The sequence below is a fragment of the Cariama cristata genome, unplaced genomic scaffold (genome assembly GCF_000690535.1).
Source record: "Cariama cristata isolate BGI_N322 unplaced genomic scaffold, ASM69053v1 scaffold7657, whole genome shotgun sequence".
Taxonomy (NCBI): domain Eukaryota; kingdom Metazoa; phylum Chordata; class Aves; order Cariamiformes; family Cariamidae; genus Cariama; species Cariama cristata.
Window position 1 is genome coordinate 245,359 of NW_009628436.1, and position 19,239 is coordinate 264,597.

Sequence of the window (19,239 nt, forward strand, 5' to 3'; positions counted from 1 at the left end):
ATCTTTGGTCATTTTAATATGACAGTGAATGGGTAATTAATAAATTGATATTTTGTTATGTAATAAAATTAAAACAAGTAGTTCAAGCAAAAAAAAATTTTTAAGATTATTAGAATGTCCTTGATACCATGATGTGATAACATCTGATGGATTTTTTGGCTGCCTAATACAAATAATGATTAGTTGAATTGTCTTTGTTATTCCTGGGTACTATGGAACAAGTAGCTGTTTCAGTACCTAGTAAGAGAAAGTTTGAAGTGTTATACTGCAATGACGTTCTAAAAACATTTTAATTTAAGTCAAGACAGCACAGAATCTGAGTAACTGTTACAATTCTGATTTTCTATATGACAGCTTACTTTTATTTAGTTTAGTTTTGCACTTTTAGCATGTACAGTAAATCCTATTATATTTGCAATCAAGCATAAAGTAATTATGCCTTTTCCCTTTTATCACAGATTCCTTGCAGCTTGGAGTACTGGGATGAGCTTCAGAAATCATTTGTTGCATTCCGGGAATTCAGTCTATCAGAAAGCAAAGTCTGTGAACTACAGCTGCCCAGTATCAACCTTGTGAATCATCAGAAAGAGCTCATAGCCTCCGATCTGTGGAGGATTGTCCTGAACAGCAGTCAGAATGTGGCTGATGACCAAAGGTAATTTTAAAGCAGGAGGGAAAAACAGAAATCTAATGCTACACTCTTGAGGTCTTTTTCAAGAGGCTTAGGAAATAAGATACTGTTTTCATATGCAGTAAGAGTATCTGGTCTTAAATGAGCTTCAGACTGTAGTTCACCTTCATGCAAGGGCATGGAGTATGCACAAAAAGAGTTCGCCCTTAGATTTATAGGCAGCGTGGCAGCATTATATTCATCCATTTTCTGAATACAAAGATTACTGAAAAGTGAAGTCAACAAGCTATATCCTGAAGCGTCTTAGCTGCACAAGGCAGTAAAATTAACTAATTAACAGAAGGTGGCTGATGCGCAATCCATTGTATAATGTAGCAGTAAACAGTCTTCTTGCATGCATTCCGCCTACATCACTTTTATTCTGTCCTCAGTGCAAGTCAGTGACTAAAGTAAGCCAAGTGTCTATTTTAAATATATTAAACAAAACTTTAGTACTTCATGAGCATTATATTATTATTCACACAGCTTGCTTACTATGCTAACAATAAAAAAATTTAATCAGTGTTTTCAAACACTGGGGCTCCATTTTTCATGGTTTATAGCTGGAGACAACGTACAATGAGACATATTCACTCTATTTGCATTCATTCAGTTTTGTTTAATATGTGGAGTAAGAAGAAAGGAGTACAAGTTCTGTCCACAAACAGCAGTGGAATTGCTTTCAAAGACCTTCTTAACATTTATAGTTAGAGCGGAAAACCCATAATGAGCCTGTTGGATCACTGGTATTTGCTGATTGTTGCTGCCCATGTATGAACATGTTTGAATGAGTGTGTAGCATCCACATATATGTTATGTGAACCTACAGAACTCAGAGAAATCAGGAAATACGAACATGGCTAACAAAATCAATGAAGAAAATTAAACATCTGGTTTCCATTAATAGTATCAGGTTGGAAATGATTTCTTGATGTTAATTGTGAAAGAATGCATTTTCATCATTGAGAAGTTAAGTGTTTTAGACAAGGTTAATTCCTCTGAATGTGGGACCTTGGCAAAATTGCCTTCCTGGTCAGCTTAACACCACAGAAATGTGAACTCGGTGGGAACTGAAAATGAAGTAGTGAAATTTAGTAGATTTTTTTTCATCAAGGCATTTGGCACTGTAAATATGTTTATTGTTTTCTGCTCAAGTAGGGTTCATCACTTTATCCAATGTTTCATTCAGGGAGCTCTGATAAAATAATGAGTTGTAATCATTCAGAAAGAGGCTAGGGTTAAAATGAACTACAAATAAGTAAAAAGCAGCATAAAACCAGTTTGGACTGTGATTAACATCAAAACCATTTTACAGCACATGAATTCACCTACCTAGGAGGTCTAAACTTGTGAGTTTTCAGCTGGGAGGCTGCAGGCCTGCTCCACAATAGTGACCATCCTCAGTAGCATCAGGGTGTCAAGTTATTAAGGGGTAGAAATATCCTAATGGCCTTGAGGTACCAGAAGACTCCAAGGACAACAATTGCTCTGTCCACAGCAATGATATTAGAAGCACTATGTCCTCCAGATTGTGCCTGTACACAAAAATCTAATGCAGAAATTACAACTGAAAGAACAGGAATTAAACTGAAACATTAGCAGTTCACTGAACAGGGATAGCAGGAGAGGAAAGAAGGCAGCAAAAAATGTGCACCGCACTTCTGAAGCATTTGAAGGTAAATAAACAGAAGAGAAAGAGGGAAGGCAGGGGAAAATGTCTTGAACTGCCAGCTCCTTAGGCACGTGTACAGAGGCTGCAGAGTCACTAGTCCTGATACTTTTGGTGGCCTGAGGAATTTGTAATATTTTTAAGAGGTGTAGTTTACACCTACATGAACTAACACTAGACTGGAAATTTAAAGATTTGTGTAGGTCAGGGTGAACTCCATCCAGAAGCCAGAAACTTGAGGGGTACATGAGGAAAACCTCTGATTTCAATCAGAGAAGAGAAAAGGTTATGTTCCCTGCCTCAGCAGCGGTTTCAGATAGAAATTCAAACTGATCTCTCTTTATACTAACTTCAGACAAGGCTGCCCTGCAAGCTTTCTTAAGGCTGACTGAAGGAAGGGCTGGTGTGAAAGTAGTCCTGACCAGTGTGGAGTGATTCTTCTCGGATAAACTTAATGGATCAGAAGAGCAGCTGTTCCTCAGAGATGAGGCTTTGACCTGTGGTGTTTGAGGCACACTGTCTCTTGAAGACGGAGCAAATCATGCCAGTCACATGTCACTGACCTGGAGGTTTTGAGGCAGTTCACAAGCACTGAAATACATATAGTTACAGCTACAGAACAACTTTAAGGTAATGGTTAAGCCCCAAAGGATCATGTTCTGTTAAAGGGAAGCCTTGTTTAGGAGGTGGTGACAGATACTGTCGACCTGCAGAGGTGGTCAACCTTTCTAGACCCCTAGTAGCATATAGGAAGTCCATGTTGGCAGTAACTTTGGTGAAACTGTGGCTTCATCAGACATACAAGAAAATACCCATACTGGTAGCAATGTGTGTCCAAGCACCCAAAAATGTGTTCTGGATTTTGCTTTACCAAAAAAATGCCAAGCATTTTTGGTTTTGAGGGAGAGAGACTGCCCCATGTCATGGTAAGTTTCAATGTTAGGCTTGTTTCTAAAGTAAGAGTTTCACAAAAGATCTTACACACTTGTGAGAAGAACCACAAGGAGCTGTGCTTAAAGCTAGAGCTGAGTGTTAGACCAGGGATCTTCAAGGCTGAGGGATCTGCGAGTGAGAGCGAGAAGTGAAGACGGTATAAAAGTTGAATCTCGGTTTTTCTGGAGACTCATGATGATTTGACGTTAATTACATGCTGTAACTGTATGATTGATTGGCAAATTTAATTCACTATTAATTGTAAAGTATGAAAATACTTACTCTTGTTGAAGTTTATTTTCTTAGTTTGATCTTGTATTTTGGGTCAGACTCTAACAGCTGCCATATGCATGCAGCTGCTGCTCAATGATAATATTTTTTCCTTCAAATTCTGCAGGGTTTTTTTTTTGTGGTAACCTCTATGATCTGCTAATTATTAATACCAGAGAGCTGATCCCTTGTGTTTTAAGTACTTTATTACTGATTCCTAACATCAATTGTAAAGTATGAAACTTATGTGGCTCGTGTGACAGGAAAACAACACGGTTTGTGAGAAGATGTGGATCCAGCTGATATGTTGAGCAGTAGCTGGCAGGCTGAAGTATATTAACCAATAATGAATATGGGAATACGCAAAGATGTCATGATCCAAATCCTGTGGTATGCACGCTCCTTAGGATGTTGATCAGGAGCTAATTAGAAGTATGAAAATCAAGGAGCTATCTCGTTAAGGACATAGTATATAAGTGTATGTTGCTTATTTTTAAGAATTTTGTAGACCATTCATTATTCAATGTATAAGGTTTGAATGAACCTTTATGAATGTTTATTCAATGAATAAAGAAATCTGAAGTCCTAAGTAAAATAATTTAGCATTCCCTTGGGAATTTAGTATAGTATCTATTAAAGGAATCATATGTGGCATTAACGACTGTTTATGGAAGACCTTAAAATAAGGGATTAAAAAGAAATTATCGTAGAATAAATTGTTTTTATTGGTTGCATTTTCATGGGCAGGACTAGCAGATTATGATCAAAATTACTTTAAATTAAAGCTCTGGTTGTTTGGTGAGACGCTAAAGCCCTGGTTTGGTTGGGAGAGTTTTATCATTCTTTGTTTAAATGGATTACGTTACAAGATGTTTTATATATTTGTGCATCTCCTGTGTAATGTAAACAGTATTTTTAAAATTACTGACATACTAATGTGAAATAGTAATTGAAAATGCCTTAAGATACAAACCATGAAACAAGTACAAAAACTTTTAAATAAGCCTTAAATTGCTAGTTTTTAAAAATTAAAGTGAGGAATCATGATCATGTTTCTTGCTAATTGTTTTAGCTTTTATTCAAAGTAGATGATGTACTGGATTTTGACCTCTAACAATTTGGGTTCAGACCAGCATTTGAGTCATAAATTAAATGAGTTAAGTGGTCTCTTTCTTCTTCCCAGTGGATATTTTCCCATGTTGCGGTTTCATCACAAACGGCAGTTTTGGTTTAAATATTCCACTCTTAAAATAACAAGAATAATGCAGGTCACTGTTAAGTCATTATTTCCAGTTGCAATATATTTAACTTGAACTGCTTTGCATGATGTTAAAACTGTTATACGTTACAATAGATAATGACTTTGAATGTAGGTATTTTCCATTTTAAAAATTCTGATATTTCACAGGATTTAAAAAAAAAAAACAAAACAAACCAACAGACATTTCTGGTATAAAAGTCAGGTCAGTTTTATTTAGAATTTTTTATTTAGAATTTCCTCTGGTTTTGCAACAACCATCCCTCAACATGTTGTGCCAAACACAGGGTAGTAGGAACTGGTTATTCCTTTTCTCCCTGGCTGAAAAATTGTGGACAGTCCACACTGCATTTTGTAGCTCCAAAGCAGCCAAGAGAATGTGGGATTTCTTTTTTTATATTGTATTCATTTGATGCACAAATTTTGATTTCACCATCCGATCTACCTCTGATATTAATGCTCCTACTGTTATTCACTAAGACTTAATAGAACATTTCCTGGGTTTTCAGCTAATGCTGCTTTGTTTTCTGTTTGTGCGTAGCATGTGATGAAGGACTGTGTCTTTGATTTCTGTGCTCTATGCAAGGTAAAAGGAGAAAGAAGCAGTGCTAAAGGTCTGACAAAGCCTACCTAGGCAAAAAGTTTAGATGAGATTCAATTTAAAATTGGTGGGTCATGGTAGTGATTAAGGACTACAGTCCCACTTTAAAAACTGTTCATTCGATATTATGTTCTCTTATTACAGTTCTTTTTTAAGACAATTCTGTAGTAGTTTGGATGCTGCTTTTGATGTATTTTGTACTGTAGCAGGTTTATACTGTACTGTATTTTTATTTTCGTAACAACATGGAGGCTATAATTCTGGATATGTTTTCTGGTTGAGTAAAAATCAAATGGACCTCTTCACAGGTAAAACAATAACACGTGAACAAAGTCTGGGCAGATAGGAAAACAGTGATGAAAAGATCCTCATTGCATTACTTTTCAGATGATTTCTAGAAGGTGATCTTCTCTCTGTAGAGTGACTTTGCCTTCTAAAACGTGATTTAGCCCACGTTGTCCTGCTCCTCTCAGTCCTCCACTGCCAACACTTGTCCCTCCCTAGCAGAGGAGAGGATGCAAGGCTGGTTCTGTCCCAGGGAGTAACATTGTCCCACCCTCATTTGCTGTTTCTCTCTGGTTAGATTTTTAAGCATGTGGTTGGACTCTGAAGTTTGTTAGGGAGTCATTTCGGTGGTGGGCCTTTTTGGTTTCTAAGGTGACTCTCCATGAGGAAACAAAAAGCAGTTTTGAATCTTTTTGTTCCCAACATTTTAAGTTCCAGAATATTACCTCTGCTTGGTCTGCTGCTTGTGGGGTAGAAAAATTGGAGCAGACTATGGCTAAATACTTTAGATTATTTCCCTGGTGTGATGCTCCTGCCACATTTCCTCCTGCATCAAGCGTGTCGTGTTGGCCTGTAATCATTGTGGTTATGAGAGAAATGACAAAGGTCCTGTCACAGTAAAATGCTTGATAAATAAAAAAACAGGTATATAAAATTTGACTAAATAAGAATTTGGAGATTTTTGTTTGGGTTTTATTTTATGAAAATATCAATCTACAAAAAAATGTATCTAAGGAAATAAAAATGCTGAGACACTGATAGGTGACTCAAGGAACAGGTTTCCAAGGAAAATAAATTTATAATTTCAGAATGAACCTCAAATTTCAGAAATAAATGCCCTTCCTTTTTACTGCAGTTACTGTTATAGCTCTTTGTGCAAATTAAGTCTTAATTCAGAATATCAAAGTGTAAATTTTTTTTAAGTTCCTCGTAGTTTGGTTAACATTTGTTTGCACCCCTCTACCCTTTTTCTATTTTCATTCCATATGTGCCTGAACAACTGTTTCTAATGAAAATGCAATGAACAAAAAGTCTTAAAATATTGACAGTTATTCTGAGAGAGCTAACCAGTTTTGCAGATTCAAAAGTATTTAATGGTCTAAATCAGCATATGAATTCTCGTAGCTTTTGGGTTTGCTTCCATGCTTTGTTCCAACAATTTAAGGAATATCCATAGCAAAGCAAAGCATCCCATTTCTCTGACTCTAGTCCATTCCCATAGACGTTTTATCATGTGAACACAAAAAATAATTTTATTTCCAAAAATACCAGTTCTCAAAATACCTAGAACACCATTTTTGAAATGTAAACAGGCAATTTGAAGAGGTTAAAGAAGCACAGGAAAACAGCTGAAAATCTGATTAAGTGATCTATCTTTCATCCTTCATTGACCTAATCCATTCTTGATATCCTGTCTTGATTCTTTGGTAATTAGCTAATTTTAGTTCGGTTTTACTGCTACACAAGTATTTTAATTTATGGCCACAAATCTAAAGTTGGATTTAATCTCCATAAACAAATACCATACTAGCCGACAGTAATATAATAATACTGATAAATTTACCTATCCATGTAATTCTACGCATTTGCAGCTGAACATTTTGAGTACCTTCCGTATTTGTGCATAATTTTGCAGTAACACACATGGAATTATGAAAAATTTGATCCTAAAAGCATAAGACATGTTGCTTTGAAAGCCAATTTTCAAATTTAGACTTGTGTTTGAATTTAAAATATCTATAAATGTCAATGAAAATCTATTTGTGGTGCTTTCTAAAAGCTAATTACTTTCTGATAAAAATAGTGAGTTGGCCTTAGTTAATACTTTGTTAAATTTTATTTTAAAAATAAAAGCAGTATTTGACTGAGGACGTGGACTTAGTTTTCTTGAATCAAGTCTTGAATAAAGTTTTTAAACTAAAATTCTTCAGTGCCAAACTGCAAAGGGAGTGAGAATAAGGCACATGAAGGGTAGATTTGGCTTAAATTAGGAAGTTTATTTGTACTTCAGTGGTGCCTTTGCAACCTATAGAATTGTGATGTAGTGTTAGTTTCTCTCAAGAGACTGAAAGATAATGCTTGGAAATTCATGGTGTCAGAAGCACGGCTACGAAAAAAAATCAGTGGGGTGGCATTTTAAATGTATAGTAAATATATGGTAATAGGTGCTAGTAAAAGGTTCCAGACTGAGCTTATAACACTCAGAGATTCTTTTTAAATAATGACTGCAGAGTGAGAAGGGCAAAAGAAAGCAAGCTCACAAGGTCAGGGTTTGTGTGTAGAAGTAGTATGAAGCTTGTGTGTTGGTTTCCTTAAAATAAAATGAAAAAAAATCATTCTCTTGAGCAGATTAACTTTCAGCTCATTCTTATAGCTTGAATGATGGCAGTGTACTGTGGTTCAAGTGTTTCAGTTTGTAAATTGAAAGTGCAGTGTGATACAAGTGTTGTTGGATTGCAATCTTGTCTGCTATGTTCTGCTTGGGAAAAAGTACATATGCTGACATTAGCAGTTAAAAGAAAATGATGACATTGGCTGTGTCAGAAAACCAACATGGCACATGGTCAAGCCCTACTGTAAAGCGATAAAATCTTGAAAATGCTGAACTGCCACTTTGTTATCTACCTTCCACAGCTCAGAAAGTGAATCTGGCTCACAAAGCGTGTGCGATCAGCTTGTAACCCCCACGGCATTAGCAGCCTGTACCAGGGTTGACTCCTGTTTTACTCCTTGGTTTGTGCCATCACTAAGTGTGTTGATCCAATTTACTTATTTGGAAGTCCACCTCTGCCATCATCTTGATCAACTAGGCACAGGTATGTACTCCTTTATGTAGAATAATAAAAGCATAAAGTTCATACATGCTGCTTAATCGCTGTTTTGCTGTCTGTAGTCCCCATTTCCTCATTCAAATAGGCATTCTTGAAATAAATTATCACCAACATCCACCGGTTGTGCAGATGTCAGGGTAAAACTGATGAATTCTGTGCATTGAGAAAGTCCATAAGGTAGGCAGTGGGGCTGGCTCATGAGCTCCTTCCTCCCCCTGGAATCGGTAACTGTAGAAGCTGTCTGTTTTTCATAGTCTGATTAGTGACAGCAGGTGCCACTCCAGTTTTGAGCCATCTTAGTGAATGAATTTGATCTTTTAAATTTTCCAGCATATTAAGATTACTATTAAAATATTTGAAGATTTTGCAGCCCCCTTAGTAAGAATTCCTTGGAAGAGCTCTGAGAACTGCAGATTTAACTGTTATTTCAATTATGATCACTTTTGGAGCTACATCTGGTTTTGTTCAGTGCTCTCTGTCATTGCGTTAATGGCAAATACATTCCAAGAGATCTTTAGATTATTGTCTGATTTTCAAATGCCAGGAATGCTTTCCGTTGAAGATGAGCAAATATCTTGGATAATTTTGACAGCGACAGCATTCTTTGTGTGTTTGTGTTTCTGCAACTATTATAATATATTCATTATCAAATCATACCAAGACTGACACTCAACATCTAGGAAATAATTTCTTGTGTATCAGCTACCTCTATCAGTACATAATCTTCCTCACTATTACACTCCAATTCCAGATGCTCAATCTTTAAATTTACGTGTACTGAGAAAAGCAAAAATCAGATTAAAATCAAGCCCAGCTGTTTCATTTTTCAACAGCAACTAAGTTGATGCTGATGCTCCTCTTGTTATAGCACCTAAAGGCCTTAAGTTTGGGGCTTCATTGTGCTGTGTCATATGCGAAAGCACAAAACTAACTGTATCCATTATGCTTTTGTAGAATAATAGGGCTTGATCCTGGAAAGTGATGAGTGTTTTGGTTCCAAATCTGTAGAGCACTTGAGCATATGCTAATTTTAAGTATGTGAGTAGTTCCAGCAACGTAAATAGTAACATCAATGGAAATACATGCTTAAAGTTACACAAGTGGTGTACATGCTTTACAGTGTCTGCTGCCTCAGGGCTCACCGCTTTGCAGGACTGAGACTTCAGTGAACATGATAAAATCTTTTTTATTATATATTTCTATTGATTTAGCCTCGGGATACTGTTTTGTTTAATTTCTAGTATTATGGGGTAATATGTCACATTTCAGTGGCTTTGTGGTCTTGAACTCTCTGTAACTGCAGCAGAGACAATTTTCATTGTGGAGCCTGTTAGCCTGCAGAGTCACATGTGAGCAAATATTATATTGCTAATTTTCATTGTATTTGTAATGTGCTATGTATGGAATATCATATACATCTACTATAGCAAAAATTCTCACAGAAATGTGGTCTCTGCTCCAAATAGGTGGCCATCTGAAGTATTGTGCAATGTGTAGGTAAAGCACTTTGGCTGGCTGGTCTGTTTACCATGAAAAGATTTTGGTTTGCAGATACTTTTTGTTTGCAGCTGCTGTTAATTACAGTTTTATTTTACACCTAATAAACAGTGTGAGCAGGATTAATTTCAGGTTTCAGAATTGTTGACTCTTTTATGAATTTTACTTGTTTTCATCATACGTGCAAGCACTTGAAACACATTTTACAAAAACATAAAGAATGTGGCAATGGTAGTGTTCTAGTCTTGTTTTTCTTTTACTTTTCAGCACCACCAAAGTTTCTTCAGCCATTTTTATCTGATAAGAACATGCCATCTGAACTAGAATACATGATCATTTCCTTTGATGAGCCTCATGTGTATCTTCGTCAGTGGAGCGATGAGCCAATATTCCAGGAGATCCAGTTTTCAACTCAAGCCGACTGTAAACTTTTGGAGTGCCGAAACGTGACTATGCAGAGTGTTGTGAAACCTTTCAAAACCTGGGGGCAGATTGCTATTTCCAGCAGCGGAGTAGGAAGGCTATTGGACTGCACTGTCATGGTGGACCCCATTTTCATCAGCTTTGGCCAATATGCACTTCATTCTCTAAATACAGCAATTCAAGCTTGGCAGCAGGTATGCAAATACAATAATGAGAAAAAATGTAGCTATTGTGATTAATTTAATAGCGAAGTAGAATACCGACTGCATTCATTTAAAATATTCCAAGATGTAAAAGCTTTGATTTACACTAAAAGTGTGTTTTATGAATAAACACGAATTCCATGACCACAATGAAAATTCAGAGACAATGAATGCTATATGTAAAGGTAAATGTAGACAGAACTGCTTGAGTTTCCGTGAAACTACATGGATTTTTATCAGCATAATCAGAATCCTGGTCTTGAAATGCATAATATTCCCTTAATTTATGAAAAGGTAAGTGATGCATGATATGTAAGCACAGCTCAGTCTGAGCGGTAGAGCATATTGTTTCCAGCTACTACTTCTATCCTTATTGAAGTTCAACACTAGTTTCACATTACATTCTGTGCAAGCAGCATTAATGGCTGAAGCCAGTCCCAGCGTAAGGAACCTTGCTTCTGCAATGACCCCTCAAAGGCCTGTAATTCCCTTACTCCACTATAGCCTTGAAATCAAATCATTCTCTTCATCTGCCTGAAGACCTATGTGGAGCCTGGGAATTAATTACCTATCATGCCACTACAATAACAAAGCCCCCAAAAAAGGATAAAACATCTGGTTTATATCAAAAAATTCTTTTTTAAGGGCATTCCATGGTTTTCTTGTTGCAAAAGGACATTCATAAAACAAGATCTAGTGTGATTTAAATCTTTACAGCTGGCTCAAATATCAATGTGAACAAAAATCTTTGTAGCTCCAATTTCTGTTTTTTGTCATATTTTGAACAATGCTTTTAATAAAAAACAAACAAAGTAAGTGTAAGAGAGTCCTTGGTAGGCTGTTTAAACCCAAAATATTTCTGACTTAGTACTAGTCCCTCATCTAAGACATGTGTGGCAACTACTGCAAAATGGCCTTCAGAAAGGTCAGTTTCCTCTTAGGATGGAAAAAAAAGAACTCTCAGACATAGCTATACATATAAATAAAATATGGTGCATAAATATTTAAATGTTTTAAACCACATCACAGTGTGAATGAATGACTGACTACTCTGTGCCTTGAAGGAATATTCTGAGTTGAAAAAATGGAATTGTATATTTGATTAAGTAGAGCCATATGTGGCATAGTATATTGCTGACAGGTACATTCTATGAATAGTTGGTACTGATTTATACATGGATTTGGCAATGTTAACATGAGCCACAGGAGGATATACTTCTGTAATTGTTGCTGTAATTTTCTCGTTTCCTCTCATGTCAAGGGTACTTGCCACCATGTTCTGATGTGGTGGGTATCTAGCCCGGAGTATTCGAGATTAAAAACTTGCATCACTTTGAAATTATGGAACAGTTAACACACAAGTGGGTTCAAAACGGCTTATTAAATTAATTGTTACCAAGATGTTTTGTATGTGGCTTTACCTCCAGATTAGGGGAGTGGCACACACTGCACGGGGAGGGAATGAATTTCCCAATGATAAGCATTGTTTGCTGTTCACACAAAATACAATATAAATGCTGCCAACTAGAAGCATGAATTTAATAAGCAGGAAGGTTATGTGAATTCTCCACATATTTTTTACTGGATTAACATCTGAAAAAAGTGATGTTGTAGTCAGTGGACAGACAGATGAAGCATGAAACAATTTGGCCCTGCACCTTTAGGTCAAGAGTTCAGGATTAGCAGAAACCTTTGTCAGTGTCTTTGTTTCCTAGATATGGACTGATTTTTATTTTTTTTCATTTAAATAATGATGAACATTTTGAAAGTAGATTAAGCCCAAAAAACACCAGGCATACAACTTGCTTTATACTTCTAAGTCACATGCTGAAAATCTGAGAGGATTAGCACTTTTAAAAACAGTTTCCCCTTTTGACAAATTTCACTGTCTAATCTGAAATCCCTGTTTAAATACAAGCAGTAACAGGCTAATGGAAATCTAAATGCAAAGCTTAAGTAATGGTTTTAATAATCAAATAACTGGGCAGGGAACTTCAAGATTGTTATTAATTTTTATTATTTACTAATAATGTGCAGAGTATCAAGTGAGATAGAAAATACATGTCTCCTATGAATATACATAGGGGGAGTGTGGGTTTTTTCCCTTTTATTTGGGCATTTAAGCCTTCACAAATTTTTTTTACAGTATTAGTGCTTGGTGATAAGTAGAGACACAGTGTCAGCTGAGAAAACAGCTCCCCAGGTATGGTACTAAGTGAGTATTCCTGGGGAAAAAAAAATATTCCTTTGTGGTCTTGCACTGCAAACGTTTTCCTAAACCCCTCAGAAGTTATAAAAGCTCCTGTTTTAAACCTGTTTCAAACCATTAGAACTTCTTTTCCTCAAGGTCCACATGGTGCTTAACCTTTCTGTTGGCAGTTGCATAAGTTTTCTTAATGAGCTGGGATCAGTCAAAATGACATCTGTGATCACAGTAGTTTCCCCATCTTTCTACCATAAGCACAAAGAACAAAGGGAAAGGGTACAGAAAATTTGCATGTAGCTTCAATTTAACTTTCTAGCTGATAATGTCAGGATACTGCCATGAGAATGAAGTTTAAACCATCAGAAGGAAAATGTTCTTTTCTCTTAGAGGAGTTTTGAGGGAGTTGAGAAATTGCTGAAGACTTTCTGTCCAAAAACCGTTACACAATACGAGAGAGAAAGACTGTGTACGTGCGTGTGAGGGGGAGAGAGAGAGAAGGCTTGCACAGGTCTTCAGTAGCTTGTGAAGCACACAGAAAATAACTTTGTGCATACGAAGAGGCCTAGACTTTTATGGCTTTTTTTCCCCCAGATCCAGAAATGCTTTGAAATAGCTGAGAGCTAAGACGTGAGCAGAAAGTCCTGAGACAGGGAAAGCCTGGTGACTAGTATTATGTGGGGTGTTTTTCCCCTCACTGAGTAGAATTCACAAAATATTTGAAATCCCTGTAAAGGAGAGACACTTTCCAGGCCTCTCTGAGAGAAAAGAACAGCTGAAAAATTATCTAAAGAGAGGCAGGGAATTGTCCCCCAGGAACTGACCCTAATCTGTATCTGATTCAAGCAGTTGGTCTTTTGCTGATTCTTTTGATTTGCTGTTTTAATTCAGAGAGGGAATTTTTTTCCTAATCCACATTTAGGTGTTTTCAGCTCCTGGAGTAATCATTCAGCCCTTCAACATCATTGCCACACAAATGGCCCAGTTCTATTTGGTTTTATTATGTCTGGTTTCTCTACACTCTCTTTTATCAATCAAGATTTCCTCACTCCATCCTTTTGCTGATTTTTTGGGTTTTGATCCCTTTCTGCTTACTCTAGAAGCTTCTAATGTCAGACTCCAGCAGTCAGTTTGGGATGCATTTCCCTGTGATGGGTGCAGGGAGCTGCTGCAACTCCCCAGGGACTGAGAAGCATGAGTGGTACGCTCTCTGGAAAAAACCTCGTGCATTTACTGCAAGGAGAATAAGAGTTGCCTGGAACCCTGCCTATACAGTGCGCAGGTGCTGTACTGAGCTAAAGCATCCCCAGGCTTCCTTGATGATCCTTTAGTCAGCTGTTATTATCAAGACTTGAGGCATCAGTTGCTCTCTCTTAAGCCTGGCAGGATGGAGCAACGCCTTACTATGCAAATCCTTGGTTAAAACCTTGGAACTGTTACAAAAATTGAGCTTAAAATACCTCTTTTGCTTAACTTTGAGAAGCATTGCTGTTAAAAGCAGTGGATTCTAGTAGCAAATCTAGCATTTAAGACTGATGATTAATGGCAGTCATTCATCAGCACCAAAATGTGTGCAAGTCTGTTAATAATCCCTGATGGGATCACATTCACCCAGTACAATTTAAGAGTTCTGTGCATGCCAAAAACTTGCTAGATTCTCAAAAAACAGAAAATGCAAGAACCTACAGTTTGTGTTAACTTACTTGAAACTAAGTTAGTTAGTCTGTTAGTCAGGTAAAAAGATGGAAGGTCATCATCTTCTTCCAGTCTCTGTGTAATCAGCAATAAAATGTATTGGAGTAAAAAATAAAAATTTCTTAAAATCCCCTGGGGTTATATCTAGGTTTGACTATAACAACATGCTGAGCTCTGTGGATAGTAAATCCTCCCTTTTAAAAAGAACATTTTGCAAAGCTGTAACAGGAAAATATATATATTTGTGGTAGACTTATGGGTATGTGGGTATGGCAGCTTGACAGTAAAAAGTCATAGATCCACCACTAAAAAAAATGCCAAAATAAACTGCAGTCTGAAGTGGCACTGTAAATGTCAGCCTTTAGCATACCAAGATCTGCTACTGAATGCAATACGGACATACTGCTCTGTAATGAGTTTTACTGCTTTGAAAAAGTGAGATTTTGGTTATGTTTGCCTGATTCTTGTTTCACAGATGATAACTGATCTTATGCAGAAGAATTCATGAGATTTGGAGAGAAACTTTAATCTAAATATTCTCATGCTTAAATACTCCTAGGGTGAATAATTTTTTGTACAAATGCTACCAGCCAACCATTCTGACATTCAGTCACAAAAGGAATCACAACCTGCCTGTAGACATGCACCTTAATTTCTTCTGAACTTAGTAATGGTAGTGAACGTGCATTCAAGGATGCTAAATTGGACATACCTTGCACACTTCACTTTTCAGAAAATCTGTTCCACGTGTATCAACTAGCAATGTGCTACAAGCAGTGTACCAAACTGTTTTTCATGGATAACTAAGGATCCATAGGGATCTATGAGGAAATATTTTTCTCTTTCCTTGTTTGATCTCTGAATTTCTGCAGGCTTTCAGGCACATTGTTATCAAAAAACTAGAGACCCATATGATCATAGACAGAGGAGGTGCTAGCTTCATTATGTTCATTTAAAAGGTCCACTGAGAGAGCAAGGAGGGGAAACAGAATCAGCTCTCAAAGACCATTGAGGTCCCATAAGTTAGAGAAAACGTCATGGGAAGAAAAGATGAGAAAAGAGCAGCTGGGCTATATTGTGGAGAGAAAGGAACAAACCAACAATAAAGCATTGTCAAAAGTATATGTTAGGAAAGATAGGTCAAAAAAAGGTAACAAAAAGCACAAGAAGATGAATTCTTTGTGTTCTACCCATTAAATTGCATGAAGACTATCCAAACGTTGCCTTGTTGGAGTAATTGTTATAGTTGCTAGGTGGTTGCTTGTAAGTGGAAGGTGCCAGCCCAGTAGTGACTAGGACAGAAATATATGAGAGATGATCTCCAAATCAAATTGTCAGTCACACTTTGACCTCTCCCGTATAGGGGATTATATTTCGTGCCTTCAGGGGCGGAAGACCTGTAGCTCTGGTAATTTTTATGACTATCGTACAGTCTCATTGTGTCAACAGAGTGACAAGCAACCAGATGAAAAGCAGAAACAGAGGGATGGAAGGATGCTATAGGCAGAAGAAAAAGTATTGTAAAATCTAAAATACTTTTAAAACCCATGATAGTTTTTGATTTTTCCTATTAGACTGTCAAATTGCATGATGCATTTTCCAACTAGCTTTGTGGAGCTGTGAAAATGCTCTCCTTGTGTCTCCTGCTTTTTCTTTAGGGTTTTTTTTTTTTAAGTGTTGTGGTATCAGGAGAGAGAGAGTCTTCTGCTGCTGACCCACAGCAACTTTTCAAAGTAGAAGCAGCAGCTGGGGAAGAGGAATTGCAGCCTGTTGGCCTGAGAGATCAGTTGTCAAGCATCGAGAAACCTCTTCATGCCTCTCTGCTCAGCCTGTAGTGCCCCGTGTGCCCTATGTGACATGTTGTTTCCCACTGAATTTGATTTTGTTGAAATATTTTACATAAGTCAGGAAATCTAGGTTTTATTGTAGTTTTAAATCTTTAAATCTTTAAGATTTGCGTAACAGAAACATGAAGTAAAATATCTTAAGTCTTAGCATGTATTTTGTCAACCCAAACACTAGTTTTTGCAGAGTAGAGACCAAAGCTAATGGCAAGAGGTCTTGAAGCATTTCTCTGTTGTAACAGTCACCACTGGGCAGACAGCTGCCAAATGTCTTGCAATTAATCTGATGCTTGCTGGCTTTCGTATCCCTTTACTTTCAGAACCAGTGCACTGAGGCGGAGGAGTTGGTCTTCAGCCATTTTGTGATCTGTAACGACACACAAGAGACACTGCGGTTTGGCCAGGTGGATACTGATGAAAATATTTTGCTGGCTAGTCTCCACAGTCACCAGTACAGCTGGCGCTCTCACAAGTCCCCACAGGTATGTCCGAAACAGCCCTTCGAATGCAGCAATTGCTAAAGCTGACTGGTGGCTTTATGCATGGATTCTTTGGGTTTCTCTATGGTGTCGACTATCTCTAATGCTCCAGTTCCTTCAGGAGTCACACGCTGGGGCTGCGTCAGAGACTAAAAGGTAAACAAAGAGTGAGGAAAGCCAGAAGTGTTTAGAAGTTACTCGAGGGTAGAACTGGATGTGCACGACCACTTTTTGTAAAACTGAGCAGTTGTGGAAACTGAAGCTTCTGAAAAAAAGCAAAAGAAGATCACTTGCCAGGTTTTTATAACTAAGTGATCAGTGTCTGTTTTCTGTGATGTACATTAGAGGTTTGGGGAATTTTTTTAATGAATTGTTTTTACCAGAAGCATCTGTTCACTGAAATTGTTTGCAGAACAGGGTCAAACTGGACAAATCTCTCAACTCAGTATGTGCTTGCATCAGAAAAGATTTTAAATTGTCAGAAACACCCCACTTACATAGTTTAAATAATGCAGTTTCTGTTTCTTGGGTGTTTTTTTAAGGATAAACACTGAAACTGAAATAAAATATTTTAAAATTATCAACAGGAAATATTTCAATGAAACCATGTTGTTGGTTTGCTTGAGTGGTGGTGAAAAATGGACTTTTCATCTTGATTGGAGACAGGGCAAGAATTTAAATCTAAAAGAAAGTGTTTATGAGAGAGCAAAGCCATTTCTTCTCTCTTTTTAACATATACCCAGCTCTTGCTGAGTGGGAGACCAGGGACCTGTGCCACTCCACTTGCTGAGCAGCAGTCCTGCACTGAAATTACTGAATTTTTACAGATCCTCGGAGAAGTGTAGTGGATGGGGGTTCTTAACTCCTCTTGAGCCCTGGAAAATACCAGCCTTAGCATGTGAGAAAGAAGGTGAAATTTGGATGCTGATTATAAACAGGAGCTGTACCCACTTTCACCACTGACAAGTTTGAAGTTTCACTGCGAAGCAGAGATGGCAAATTTACTGGTTTTTGTTCATATGTCAGCTGGTGGATATGCAAAACTACTGAACTTTACATGAATGCAGTAATCTGTGCAGAGCAAATTCAGCCAGAGTAAGCAGTTGCAGCTGACACTGAAGTCAAGGCATAAGTTAAGAGGAAGGCAGGCTAATAAAGGACTGTCTCACCTCAATGACAGAGGAGTTGTTATAAACGATGTGCGCTGGTGTAATAGTGCACAGAGGGGGACCTTTGGAGACTTAGAGACACTGGAGTACTGTACATCCCTTGTCACATTTTCAAACAGGACATATATTTTTCTCATACAAGCAAAATGCCTGTGATGCCCCAGCCCACGGGCAAGCAATCCAAATGGGTGACCATGCTCTGTGCAACTGGGCAAGTGTCATATTGCAAGACAAGATCCCCACTCATCAGGTGACAGTACGAACTAAGGCTTTCCTCTTAATTTTTATTATCCATTTTCTGGTTACTTATATAAAACTATTCTGTTGGGAGAATCCTCTTTTTGACCATGATTCTAGCTAGTTTACTAATGGTGTAGTTCTGATTATGGTGTATTTCTAATAATGGTGTACTTCTGATAATGGCGCAAACTGAAAAGAGTTTTGAAAATTAGAATTATCTCAAGCAAAGTGAAAAGTAGAAGAGTTAAAATTGCAGCTAGTTATAGATACTTTCTGTCAATTGCAGCCAAACTGCTAAAGACCACCAGCACAACATACAGCATTAGCCATCCCACACCTGGAGAACTTAAATACGAAAACATTGATCTTTAGCTTGTCCTTTCAGTCACAGACTTGAGCAGTGCAAAACACTCCATTTTCATGTTTGCTATGTAAATTTCTTATTACATGAAAAATAAAAGTGCAGGATGAAAGATGGAAAAGTCCAGCAGAAAACAAAATCACAATTTAGGGAATGGGTGAGGTGACAGTAGGAACTTCAGTTTCATAGAATCATAGAATGTCCTGAGTTGGAAGGGACCCGCAAGGATCATCCAGTCCAACTCCTACCTCTGCACAGGACAACCCCAAAATTCACACCGTGTGTCTGAGGGCATTGTCCAAATGCTTCTTGAATACTGTCAGGCATGGCACCGTGACTACTTCCCTGGGGAGCCTGTCACCCTCTTGACCACCCTCTGGGTGCTCGACCACCCTCTGGGTGAAGAACCGTTTCCTAATCTCTAGCCTAAACCTCCCCTGGCACATCCTCATGCCATGCCCTCAGGTGCTATCATTGGTCACCAGAGAGAAGAGATCAGCGCCTGCCCCTCCGCTTCCCCTCTTAAGGAAGCTGTAGACCGCGATGTCTCCCCTCAGCCTCCTCTTCTCCCGGCTGAACAAACCAAATGACTTCAGGCACTCCTCATC

At 37.7% G+C, this 19,239-nt stretch overlaps 1 protein-coding gene across 1 annotated transcript in view; it reads left to right on the forward strand.

The window, feature by feature from the left end:
• Window positions 1–19,239, forward strand: part of LOC104165251 (vacuolar protein sorting-associated protein 13B-like) — a 270,979-nt gene that overhangs the window by 207,441 nt on the left and 44,299 nt on the right. Inside the window, exons 23-26 of the mRNA XM_009704826.1 lie at window positions 459–655; window positions 8,321–8,502; window positions 10,282–10,631; window positions 16,703–16,864. Coding sequence (XP_009703128.1) covers window positions 459–655; window positions 8,321–8,502; window positions 10,282–10,631; window positions 16,703–16,864 — 891 coding nt within the window. The remainder of the gene's footprint in view (window positions 1–458; window positions 656–8,320; window positions 8,503–10,281; window positions 10,632–16,702; window positions 16,865–19,239) is intronic.